General features: G+C 42.8%; 1 protein-coding gene across 4 annotated transcripts in view; it reads right to left on the bottom strand.

Annotated features, from left to right (window-relative positions):
• Window positions 1-13,720, bottom strand: part of LOC306658385 (uncharacterized protein) — a 49,977-nt gene that overhangs the window by 23,474 nt on the left and 12,783 nt on the right. For 2 of the 4 annotated variants that reach the window (XM_079135276.1, XM_079135275.1), the window contains one exon: window positions 8,421-8,476. In XM_079135276.1, the coding sequence (XP_078991402.1) occupies window positions 8,421-8,476 (56 nt within the window). Of the gene's footprint in view, window positions 1-7,856; window positions 7,895-7,935; window positions 8,477-13,720 lie in introns of those variants that run through there. The other 2 variants (XR_013763036.1, XR_013763034.1) reach the window with 2 other exon arrangements.

Genomic DNA, 13,720 nt, shown 5'->3' with positions numbered 1-13,720 from the left:
GGAAAGAAGGCCGAGGAGGAAAACAGCAGTTTCAAAATCACCAGGCAAGAGGCGAGTCCTCTCTTTAGCTCTATTCTACGTGACATCCCTCCTGCTTCTACATCTTCTCTACTTTTGTGCATTACAGACATGTGACAACATGGTTTCTAAGTGTTACCTCTCCTATGCCTGGTGACACTGCTAGGAAGCAGATGCTAGGAAGACCCCACTGTGCTGGGGGAGACTGGGCAAGCCTTAGACACACACTGACTTGCCCAGTGTCACAGGAGAGGAAGGAAGAGGAGCTGGGTTTAAGCCTAGCTGGGTCTCCACAGAGCTGGGAGCCTGGCTGCACCCAGGGCTATAACATGGATGTGGGCTCATTGCTGGGGATGCTGTGTACACATCTAGAAATGTCATGGGGCTGCAGGAGAGCAGACAGGAGCCCAGGGGGACCTAGGAAGGGTCAGGTCAGGGACCCCAAGACATGGCCTCCCTTCCTTTGTGACAGATCCAAACAGAACTTGGAACCCAGTAACCAGGCACCCCCACTTAGCAACGGCCTCCTCCCCAGCTCATTTGGTGAAATTCACTTGAGCCAGAAACTATGCTTTCCTGTCTCCCGTGTGGAAGGCGAGGTGGTAGGAGGCCTCGCAGCCAAGGTTCCACCTGTGGCAGCTCGGCCCCTTCCCCAGGACCCAGCCTCACCACACCCCACAAAAAAAAGTTTTGGAAGTATTTCCAATCCTGCTTTGGATCCCACAACCCTCCCCCTCCCCCTTCTCCTTCCCCTTCCCCTTCCCCTTCCCCTTCCCCTTCCCCTTCCCCCTCCCCTTCCCAGAGCCTCACTGCTTCCACTGGGGGGAGCAGTATCTGGCCCACTCCTGAAAGCCCTGGCCAGGTCCATCCAAGACACACTGTCACCGTGAGTACCCCTGCAGAGCCCCACCACGCCTTCCTCCTCACTACGGGGGAAAAGGCACCTAAGGCAGGAGCAGCTGGTGGGAGATTGGGAGCCTGGTGTCCTGTCATGGTCAGACCCCCAGGACAGGACTGGAGGTGGGGAATGGGAGTGTCCAGGGTACCTCCTGGGCCCCCAGTGTCATCTCCTGTCCTCTCAGGGTACATGCCTGGGACACAGGGTCTGGGTGAGGTCTGGGGAGCACAAGGTCACAAGGGGCAGAAACACCCTCAACACAGGTCAGTAGGACCTGGGGCTCCCTGCCAGCTACCAGGCACCACCTTCCCATGCCCTGCACAGGTTCTCATCCACCACCGATGGAGCTGGAGTGTAAGCTCCATCAACACTCAAGAGGAGACAGGGCCAGGCACAGCTGGCAAGGAGCTGAGCCTCAGGGTAAGTGTGGGACAGGCGGGACTCCACTGGCAGGGCCTCAGAGAAGGACAGAAGCGACTCAGGGCCCTCACACCACCAGGACCACCTTCCCTGGAGGGCTGGGAGGAGGAGGGGCATAGTCCCACACCATGAGGAATCTCAGCACCAACTCCTCGCCCATCCCCACCCTCTCTGCCAGCTTGGGCCTTGTCCTCATGCAAGGTCACCATTCCCATATTTGTCACAACCTCACAACACTGAAACTGACCCTATCTCACCTCTATTCTTCTGATGATTTTGCATTCTGCCATCCAACTGATTATAACTCCTGCACCCAGGTGTCCAGCTGCCAGTGGCCTGACTGTCCCTCCACACACTCTCCAAGTCTAACACATTGTCAGGATTAGTAGGGCTGCGTTGAGCCAAAACGTCAGGGGACTCTTGCCAATCGTTCCATTGCTCTGTCACTTGCTGTCTCAAGGAACACACCCCAGACTCTGAGGGCAGGAGCTGGGGCCCCTGGGCGTCACCACCTTCCACTTGGCCCACTTCCCACAGCCATTCAGCCTTTCAGGGCTGTGACACCTGGACCACATTCCCTCCAGGACCCATGTCAACTGTGCCACAGAGAACCATGTCCTGGGTGTCCCCACACACAGAGCCTCCTGTCTGGGATCAGCCTGTTTTCTCTTCTCCAGAGGCCATGTTCTGCTGGGACTCGAGGGATAACACTCCCAATGCAGGGAGCTGCCACCTCTTGCCAGCTAACACACCAGCCTGAAGCTGCTCAGGCTTCTAACTATTCCCTGGGCAATTCCTCCTTCAACTCTCCCAGCCATTGTTCTGCTGGGGCCCTCTTGTCTCCCTCTGGGACAAGTCCCAAACGGCTTTGGATACTGCACTCAACTCCATCCCCAGACACCTCTGGTGGGTCACACTTTGGCACTGACTCTGTGTCTCCTCCATGTCCCAACCCAGAGGCACAGGTGGCTACACAGGTGGATGACACCAGCCCTGCATGTGTCTTGCAGGAAAGCCTGCTGCAGACCCCTGAGTCAGACTTCCTTCATGACTCGGCGTCCCCCATGTCAACCATGTCGTGTTCTACCATCGAACACAAGTTCGACATGATGTTGCAAAGGTAAGCACTGCCCAGGTCACATACAGCTCTAACACCTGGAACTGGCCCTGCACCTCTCTGAGCCTCAGCCTGCTCCTCCGAGCAATGTGGTGCCACCAAGACTGACCTCATGGGAGGAAAGGCCAAGCCTCTCCTGCTGCCGTCCCCCTTCCCTCCTGGGTGGTCTCTGCACTCCTGGCTTGCACTTGCTTCACTATCCACTTGGTGATATCCACAGCCAGGTCAGCGAGACTGGCCCCAACATGGAGGACCAAGGCCCCGGGGTCCCAGCCCTGAGAAACAACCTGGAGCCCATGGAAGAAGTGGCCGAGGGTGAGCAGGACTGAGGTGGGGGGTGTGAGCATGTCGGAAGGGGATGGGGCTGGACATGCGGAACAGATCTTCCAGAAACTGGGGTGGGGCAGGAACAATGACAAGCATAGCTGTCACTGTCTGCATGCATTCTGGGGACACTGCCCAGGGCTGGGGCTCTGTGTGGAACTGTGTGCAAGGCAGTGGGAAATACTTTGTCCCTGCAAGGAATATGGGGACTTTGTTGACCTTTGCTCCTCTGGCAGCTGCAGGCCCCCCTCCCATACTCGTGGAAACTCTACCTCAACTTCCACCACCTCCACCACCTGAGGGAAACCTGGGGCTGGAAACACCCACGATGGCCAGTGCAGTCCAAAACCTCCTGCTGGCCCTTCAGGAGGCACTGCTTACTGAGAACGACCCAGATCCTCCATTCCTCCCCCCTGCCCTTTCTCTGTTCCTTCTTATTATTTTCTGTGTTTATTTCTTTGTGTATTACTAGGTTCTTAGAAAATTAAAATATTTTCTTGTTTTTAAAAGACTCACATTATTGGCATTAAGTACAGTCTCTAAAATGTGCACCAATCGCCACTATGTAATTCCAGAATGCTTTCTGGAATTCGGTATCCATACCCACTCCCTCTCCTCCCCTCCCCTCCAGCTAGTCCCCAGCAACCCCTTAGCTTTCTAGTCCTCTCATGGCCTAGTGTGCAGTTTTCAAACCAGTGCAGTCTCATTTCTCCTTGGCCACATCATCGTGCAAGGGAATAATTAAGTTTCCTTACAAGGGGAAATGCCATAGGGGTCTAATTTATTTAGTTATTCTGATTGAACCCCCCATGTTATTTTTCCTTTTTCATTTTGAGACAGGCTATTGCTCAGTTGCTGAGCCTACCTCAAACTTAAACCCTTTTGCCAAAGAAGTTAAACTTTCATAACATTGAAGTTGAAAGTCATGAAGTAAATGCCTGAGTCCTTTTGGAAAATCAAAAGAACATAGATAATTAGACAAATCACAACTAGCAAAGTTTTCCTTAAGAACCATGACTGATATATTCCAAGCACACAGAGAATCTCCTGAGTCAATCATTTTTTATTGGTAATAAGGACAAATTCCTGCCATGCAAACAGGAATCACTGCACATAGTAGCTGTCAAAGATGGTCAGACTCTGAAGGGCAATATAATCCACTGAGATGTCATTTGTCCCCATTGAGTGGGCAAGTTTAAAGGATGCTGTTGAACAGCCCTGGTAAGACAAGAAGAGTCAGAGGCTTGGACAGATCCCCTGAGAGTTCTGGCCACGGATACTCCACTCAGAATCCTTTGGCAACACCCTTGCAAGTCTTAGCATGTGTCCCTTTCTCATGTAGCATGTCTAGGTACATATCTTGCCAGCACTGGTTTATATGCAAAAACTCGGGCCCTCAGTAACTTCCATGTAGAAAGGATGGACAACCAAATCTGCTCCCTATGCACCAGAGAACACAGTGGCTGCTGAGGTGGGTCTGTCTGTGCCAGAAGGGAGAGAAGTCAGGACGCTGTTACATGAAGAAATACATTGTTTAGGATTATCACAAATTCTTGAATAACTGAGCCCCTTCTCATTATGAAAAGAACTTCTTTGTTCCCACAATATTCTTTGCTCTAGCTGGTTTGTTATCAATGTAGATAACTCTAACTCTCCTTTAAAGAATTAGTCTTACAGTGAAATACCATTTATTACCTATTTCTTTTTCACCTACACCCTCCTCCTCACTGCCTTGTGCCTTGCTTCATTAGGTCCCTGGCCACAGAATGTCCACCTCGCTCACTACCAGATTCCTCAGCAGAACACTGGGTTTCACTCTGCATAATACCCATTGCACAGCAAACGTTCAAATCTTAAGAACGTAACAAGTTCTCCCACTTCTGGTTTTCCAGCACCAAAATTAAAATATTCTCTTGTCTAAGTGCTCACAAGAATAGTTAAAAATGAAGAAGAAAAAAATGGGGATTATACAATGTCATCAGTACTATCTACGCTAGACACATCCAAGGCATTTAAATGACATGAAGAGCAAAGCCCTTGGAAACACAAAATCCTGTTCCCTAGAGGGAGAGAAATCTCACCTCTGTCAGGTTTCCTATGTGCAGTGTACAACTAAGGAAAGCTTGGTTATAGCATTAGTAATTACTTCAAGGAATTTAACTTCAGGCTTAAATCATTCTACTTCAAGATAAACTTTTAAAAAGTTAAATTTTGCCTCTTTCTGCAGAAAGCATAGAGTTCAATTCTTCTGTGGTATTAAAAAATCCCAAAAGTATGTAAGTAAATATCTATTGGGCTGGTCCTATTAATCAGGAATCTGATTGATATTTCTAAGGGAAAGATGATAAAGTCTTTATGGAAGCAGGTCTGTACCACATAATCAACATAAAAGTGCATGTGTGTATATGTGAGTGTGTGTGCATGTGTGTGTGGAGAAAACTGTATTTAGGACAAGTTAGAGAGTCAAATGAAGAACAGTTTACTAAAATTTGTAAATATTCCAACATTTAAGATTTGGTATTCAGGGACTGAGGATGTGGCTAACTGGTAGAGCATCTGCTTAGTATATGCAAGGCTCTGGGCTAAATCCCCAGCATTGTTTAAAAAAAGAGAGAGAGAGAGAGAGGAAATAAATTTAGTACTCATATAACTTTAAATCCTTTCCTACAAAAAAAAAAAAAAAAAAAAAAAGAGTTTTAAAATAAATTCTTAGAGGAAAAAAAAGTTCATCCAAATACAATGGCAGCCTCCACAGGAGAGTTTGGCACCACACACATTAGCTCCTCCTTCACTTTTAAGACTGGCTCTGCAAACAAAAGACCACTCTCCAAACCCCAACCACAGTCCACTCTCCAGCCAGAAGACTAGGGAAAAGGCAGTCTGAGGAGTCAGACCTCCTGTGGAGAAGGGCCTCACTGTAGCCAAACACCACAGAATAACCTGCAGCCTGTGGCTCAGTGGTCTGGTTTAGGAGAAGGTCAAGAAGGGACCCACATCCCCCTCAGGGTAATGAGTGCCCAGGCTGCCAGTGTCTTTGGAGAGCAAAACATGAACTTCCACCCCAGTTCAGAAGCAGAGAGGTGGCTCTGCTCCTGTCACAAGCAGTAACCAGCAGCACCTCCCAACCTGGCTGGATAATACAGGTCAGCTGGGAAACCTCAACTTCTATCCTCAACTCAGTAACAAGCCCCATACCCTCCCCCACCATTTTCTCTGCCAGAGCATAAGAAATCAGCAAAACCAGGTTGTACAAAAGATCCAGAGTCAAAGACAGATACCTAAATATCCAAGTTCTAATTGAAAATCACTCACACCAAGAGCCAGGGAAATCTCAACGTGAATGAAAACAGCCAATTAACACATGTTAACACCAAGAGGACAGACATGTTAGAATTACATGACCTTTTAGAGTCTCCATCAAAAGAATATGACAAAGAATAATTATGACATGCTTGAAAGCAATGGAAATACCAGAAAGCCTATGCAAAGTAATAGGTCTCGGCAAAGAATTATGGCGGAAAACATCAATAATTTAAGGAGTTAAAAAAATACAATAACCAGGGGCTGGGTGGGCACCTCAGTGATAACAGGTGTGCTTAGCATGCTGGAGGACCTGGGCTCTATCCCCAGAAACAACCAACCAACCAACAAACAAAAAACAACAAATTTAAAAGTTGTTTTAACCTCAACTAAACTATTAGCTGCTGTGCCCATCAGCCACTGCAGGCCTAGGCAGAAGAGCATTATCAGGAACTCTCCAGGACACCTGAATATCATGACAAAAATCAGGCCTGCAACACTGACACAGGCCATGTGGACAAGCCTTGAGGACAGGATGCTGAGTGAAACAAGCCAGTCACAGAGGGCCACACAGAGATTCCATTTTTATGAAATATTCAGAACAGGAAATCCACACAGGCAGAGAGCAGTGGAGTGGTCACCACAGGATGGGGGAAGTATGGGAAGGGAACAATTGTGTAATGGGCACAAGGTGTTTTCTGGGATGATGAGAACATTTTGAAACTGGAGACAGGTAGTGGTTGCACAACACTCTGAATGCACCAAATGCCAGCAAATCCGAACCTTCAGAATGATTACTGTCAGCCCTCTGTACCCACAGGTTCCACATCCAAAGACTCAACCAAGGACTGAAAATATTTGGGGAAAAAAAAAGTGCATTTGTACTGAACACATAGACTTTTTTCTTATCATCGATCAGTATACCAACAATTTACATATCATTTACATTGTATTAAGTATTACACATATGTAACTTTGACATAACTTAAAGAATACAGGAGGATATAAAGGTCATATGCAAATACTATGCCATTTTATATAAGGGACTTGAGCATCTGTGGATTTTGGTATCTGAGGGGCATTCTGGTACTAATCCCCTGCAGACGCCAAGGGACAGTAATATATTTTGTGTCTCATCTTAATTTTTAAAAAGCATGAAAATCAGATAAAAATAAATAAAAATTAAATCAGCCTTTGAACAAATGTTTAGAAAAGCTGTTTGAAATTTTTATATTCTGAAATGCACTAAGGTTTCCTACAACTTAAGCAAATGGACAAGAAGAGACTCAATGATAAAACTTACAGAAGGCAAGGGGGCTGGGGAGATAGCTCAGCTGGTAGAGTGCTTGCCTCGCAAGCACAAGGCCCTGAGTTCGATCCCCAGTACCGCAAATAAAAAAAGAAAAACAACAACAACAAACTTACAGAAGGCACGTGGGGTAGGGACACAGATCTGGTTGTAGTTGGTAGGTCATAAGAATGGGGTCACATAATGGTTCTGTCCCAAGACCAATTTATTTTACTTAATAGACTAAGCATACACACTATCATGCTTAATTGATAATGTCAAACAACTTATTGTAAGGATTATAAAATCATGGCTTACTAATGGACCACTCTCCTCATTCTTCAATATTAACAGCACCTAGATGCAGTGTGGAGGCACTTTATGATATTTTCTTTCATGCCACAGGACTCAACAATGATCCACAGAGATAAGATTTCGATAGGAAAATCATTTTAGAAGAACTTTTTAAGGAAAAAAGTCTTTATTCCTACCTGTGCTTTTGTTCTTTCCCCCTCCAATGGACTGGCTTTCTAGAAAATGCCATGTGAAATTCCATCACCTGCAGTTACTTCAGGCTAAACATAACTCATTGTACAGACTCAGGGCTGCCCACTCTGTATAGCTCAGGGTACTTTCATTTCTTACAATGTTACTTTTTATCATGTACAAATAGGTAGCCTCTCAAATGGATACATTTCCTTTAATAGATCACTTAGTTCTTTGAGTAAGAGGCAGTAAACAACCACAAGGTATATTCACAAGTATTTTAAGTGGCAGATTTAAAGACCCACAAGTGCTTGCCCATCTGGAAGGGAAGGAGGTGCTAATTAGTATTCCCCAGATCTGGATGGCTTTGGTCAAGAAATATGACTGGCAGTCACAGGCTGGGATCAGGGCAGTGAGGGAGAAAGCAAAAATTGGCAGGACAATTTTAAAATCAGTCCATGGAAGAGAAAGAAGGGATTCTAGGGGTACTACTGACATCTAGTTGGAAATGCCTGGGACTTGACTATCCTCTGAAGCAGAACCAAAGACAGGTATAAGATCCCACCTACCTTTTAGTTGAGGCTGGAGAATTGGCCATGTTGACTGCATTCCTGTAATCTGGGATCTGTGACAGACAAGAGGCTGGGGATTACCATCATGTCTCTAAGAGGTTATGCTGACAGTCAATGAAAAGGAATGCTCCAAAAGACTCAAAACTGTCCTCTGATTCCTTGGAAGTTTTGCAAAAAGAGAAGTTCAAAACAAAAGTCTCCTTTGGAGATTGAAGGAATGCCTACCTAGGAAGGAAGTACCACTAAGGTGTGAGACACACAAATTCCTTTTAAGAAAAAAAAATAGGATAATCAGTGATTAGCTCACATCTCTATGCCAACAAATAACTGTTATAAAGATGCTTCTATAAAGTCAACAGAAAATCCTCTCACGATTCCCAATTACATGCAGTTTCACAGTACAAGGAGGATAGTCACCCAATTCAAATCCAGGTTAACTGGCAAATGCCAAATTAGTGTGGTCAGAGATGACTGTTCAACATATTACTGCATGCCAAAGAAACCAATTTCTGAAAGAATAATCAGCCCTGTACTATTTTAAAAAGAACCCTTAAAAAAAGCAAACAAACAAAACCATCTAAAGTATCAGCTGCTGCTTTGGAATCTTTTATTTGGGGTGGGGAAGGGGTTACTGAGTGCTTTACCACCGAGCTATGTCCCCAGCCCTTTTCTCTATTTTATATTTTGAAACAGGACTCACTAAGTTGCTGCAGTTGACCTAGAACTTGCAATCCTCCTGCCTCAGTCTCCCAAATTGCTGGGTTTATAGGCATGTGTCATAGTACCCGACCTGGAATCTTTTTAATGTTGAAAATTGAAGTAATAAGTACTAGTGATGATAGTGATGATCAGAGTCAAAGATGTACCCATTTTCAAGTTCTGAGTGCATGGACAATAAACTGTTTTGAAGCTGAGTTGCAGTTTGTTTCTGAATTCAACTTGGCAGAATTTTCAAATTACATTCTTAAAATTCACCATTTCATTAAGTTATGTTATTTCATTGAAGTATACTCCCATTCTTTCCTTTTTTAAATTAATTAATTAATTTTATTATGTGTGTGTGTGTGTGTGGTGCTGGGGATTGAACCCAGGGCCTTGTGCATGTGAGGGAAGCACTCTACCAACTGAGCTATCTCCCCAGCCCTTGACTGTGTACTGACTTAAAATGTGTCTGAGATGGGACTGTGTCTGATGTGGTTTTGTATTTAAATGGTACTGGAGACTGAACCCAGAGAAGCTTTACCATTGAGTTACTCCCGGTCCTTTTCACTTTTAATTTTGAGACAGAGTTTCACTAAATTGCCCAAGCTGGTCATGAATTTTGATCCTCCTATCTCTTGTCTCCCAAGTTGCTGGGATTACAGTATGTACCACACTGTGCCTGGTTTCCATTGTTGTTTTTCTCACAATTACCCTGGTCAATTTTAATATCAGTAGTACTAACACCTAGCACCTTGTATGATGTCTACCATATAAGAAACTTTGTAAATGAAAAACAAAATGAATTCACAGAAGGATACATAGGTGCACCATGATCACATGGATCAGTGCATCTGCAGGAAAGCCTAACTCACCCCATGTTCTCAGGGAGGAAGGCAGCAAAACATATTTTCACTTAGGCACTTCTTTATTTTTCTGGAATTCTTTTGAAATGACCTCAGGTATTTCCTTGTCTCATCAAACATCATCAAATAGCAAAAACCACCCTAAAGAAGATATGACAACCAAAGAAACCATTAGTAAAACAAATAAAAGGACTCTAATCAAAACAGGTCTATTGCTCGTCAGAGGTTATGACAGGAAATTATACAGATGAAGCAAGAAGAGTTATAATAAAAAAGAACAAGAAATCCAGGAAGAAGAAGTCATTGCAGTCTAAATGAGAAACTCAGTAGCTGGTTAAATGGTAAAAATAAACCAACTTAAGAAAAAAACCTGAGATAACTGAGCTAGAATTTTCTGAGTATGTTATATATAAGGGTGTGAAAAACAGAAAGAAAAAATTCCAAAGACCTTGTTTGCATAAACAGAAAAGCTAATTCTCAAATTTATATGGAGTTGCAAGCTTCAAAGAGCCAAAACAATCTTGAAAAAGAACAATATTGGAGAACTCATAATTCCCAATTGGAATTAAAACAGCATGGAATTGGTAAAAGATAAACATACAGACCAACACAAGAGTCCAGAGCAAACCAAGCATCTACATAGTCAATTTATTTTTGACTAAAGCAATTCAGTGGGGGGAAAATAATTTTTAACAAATGGCGTTAAGACAATTAGGTATCCATATACAAGAGAATGAGGATGGATCCCTATCTCACAACACATACAAATAATAACTCAAAATTAATTAGACCTACACAGAAGAGCTAGAACTATGAGATGTTTAGAAAAAAGGGATGAATATTCATGACCTTGGATTCAACAGTATTTTTTGGTTTTTGTTATGACAACAAAAACATGAGTAACAGTAGAATCTGGACATATAACTGGAGGACAAGGCAGGAAGAGTGATTGCTTGAGTTTAGGAGGTCAATACAGTGAGGCTTCCTCTCAGAAAACAAAAAAGACCCTGGTTTGATCCTAGTATTGGGGGTGAGGGGAGAAGGAAATAAAAAAACAATAGCTACACCAACTTTATCAAAATTATAACTTTTTGTGCATCAAGGGGCACTATCAAGAAAGCAACAATCTGCAAAATGGGGGAAATATTTGAAAATCACCTACCCAACAGAGTCTGGAATTCAGTATCAATCTATCCATCTATCTACCTACCTATCTATTTGTGTGTGTGTGTGTGTGTGTGTGTGTGTGTGTGTGTGTGTGTGTGTGTGTGGGTGCGCATGTTCATGAACCTGTGTGTGTTCCTAGGACAATAAGGCAACTGAATTAAGAAATGGGCAAAGGATTTGAACAGACATTTATCCAAAGAAGATATGCAAATGGTCAGTTCAATGTCATTAATTGTTAGGGAATGCAAATCAAAATCACAATGAGATAACACTTCACACCCACCACGATGGCTATAACCAAAAATTACCAGAAAATAAGTGTTAGTAAGAATGTGGAGAAAGTAGAACTATCACACACTTCTTGCTAAGTAAAAGAAGCCAGACAAAAGGATAAATTTTATAATTCCACTCATATGAAATCTCTAGAACAGGCAAATCCCTGGAGACAGGAAAAAGATCAGTGGTTGCCAGGCAATGGGGGCAGAGAGGTGGGTAGAAAGAATGGGGACTCATTACTTAATGGGTTCAGGGTGTTCCAGGGTGATGAAGTTCTGGAACTAGACAGAGATAGCGGGTGCTCAAAATTGTGAATAAATAAAATACTAATGAATTTTTATGTTTAAATGGTTAGTTTTATGTTGTGTGAATTTCACTTTTGAGAAAAATAATGTTTGTTTACCAACACTGTCCAAAGACAACTAAAAAATGGATAAGTTTCAAGCTGAGGAATCTAAGTAAAACAAATACCAACAAATCAAGAATGAAAAAAAGAATGCCTACAGCTCAGGAAGAACCACACAAATGAAACCACTATAGAATATACAGAAGGGATGTAATACCTTTTCAGTGAGGAGGAAGACTATCTGAAGATATGTTCAAACCCATTAGTCATCAGATCCATCCATCCAAGTGACAAGATACCACATCACAGGCATTCAACTGATGAGAATTTTAAAATTTGGTAGTGTAAGTATTGAAGCAAAGATTGATCCACAGGATATCAATCTCATTGCTAGTGGGAATATAAATTGGCATAACTGCTCTGGAAAAATTAAACATTCAAACACCATGCAATTTTGCAATTTCACTAAGACACACACTGACTTGTGTACCACTGCAGATATACTGAATGTGTTCACAGGAGAGCTATTATAATAGTGAAAACCTACAAACAATTCATATGAACAAAGGACAACTAGACTCAAATACAGCTGCACAAAGAGCACTTCTCAGTAGTCAAAGTTGATAACTGCAGTTACAACAAAAGGGATGGGTTTCAGTTATGCACATAATTCTTATTAACATAACACCAAGTGAAACACTCAAAAGATTACAGTTTTTTTCTTGTCAAGTTAAAAATGCAAATATACATATATAACTTAGCATTAAATATATGAACTGAAACTATGTAAAAAGGAAATTAAAGGAAAAATGACAGGAGATCGAGGACAGTGGTTTCCTGGGTGGGAGGAGGGAATGGGACGGGACAGAGAAGGATCATGTGAGCAGATGTGAAGTACTGAAATAGTTCTCTTTCTTTCTCTCTCTCTCTCTCTCTCTCTCTCTCTCTCTCTCTCTCTCTCTCTCTCTGTACTGGTTATTTAACCCAGAGGTGCTTTACCACAAAGTCACATCTCCAGCCCTTTTTTAAAATTTTGAGAGAGGGTCTAGATGAGTTGCTGAGATCTCAAACTCACAACCCTCCTGCCTCAGACTCCCGAGTTGCTGAAATTACAGGTGTGTGCCACTGCACTTAGATGTTTCTTGTTTTCTTGTTCGGTGACAGGATGAGGATCATGGGTGTCAACTACCATAGAGGGATGAACAGAGACACAGTAGAGAGATGAAGATATTCAAAAGGGCCAAGACCACACATGGACCAGTGATAAGACTGACTTATTATGATCAATGACTAGTTCAATTCTGGGTACTTGAGGTACAAAAGAAAAGGTCATTTTAAGAGATGAGTAAAAAAAGATGAATTACTGATTAAGACACTTAAAATATACAGAATTGCATTTACAAACCACAACAAATCACTAAGCAGGATACCTCAAATTTGAATTCTTTTAGGGACAGCTCAGATAAATGGAACTATACCTTCACCAGAATATTAAAATTTTAAAAAGTTCAAGCTGGATCACCTCTTCTTGAATATACTGTAATAGGAACAGAGATGCTCTTAAATTATCCATGGGAATTTTGAAGAAACCCTAAATTCCCTTTTGGTGTGAATCCATAGTAATGAGGTGGGTTAGACCTTCAAAAATAAAGCACATAAATAGCTGTAAAACAAGCTACATTATAGGAAATTAGTGCTATGTAAACAAAATTACTGTATATAATGTTACTATAAAAAATTACTCTCCTATCAAAAAATCCTAGCACTTTTGTGGTTCAGATTCTTTGGCACTATGAGATGCATGATTTTTAAATAAAGTATAAAGTAGCAAAGATGATAGTAACACAAATGTCTCTAAAAAGTCTATTAGAGTGGATTCTATTTCCTTGAATATTTCCTTAATAAGCCTAACAAAGCCTACAAAGAAATTCCCAAGCTGGGAA

This window comes from Sciurus vulgaris, assembly GCF_902686455.1.
Source record: "Sciurus vulgaris genome assembly, chromosome: 3".
NCBI lineage: Eukaryota > Metazoa > Chordata > Mammalia > Rodentia > Sciuridae > Sciurus > Sciurus vulgaris.
The sequence above is the reverse complement of the archived record's forward strand: the minus strand, read 5'-3'. Positions and strand labels throughout refer to the sequence as shown.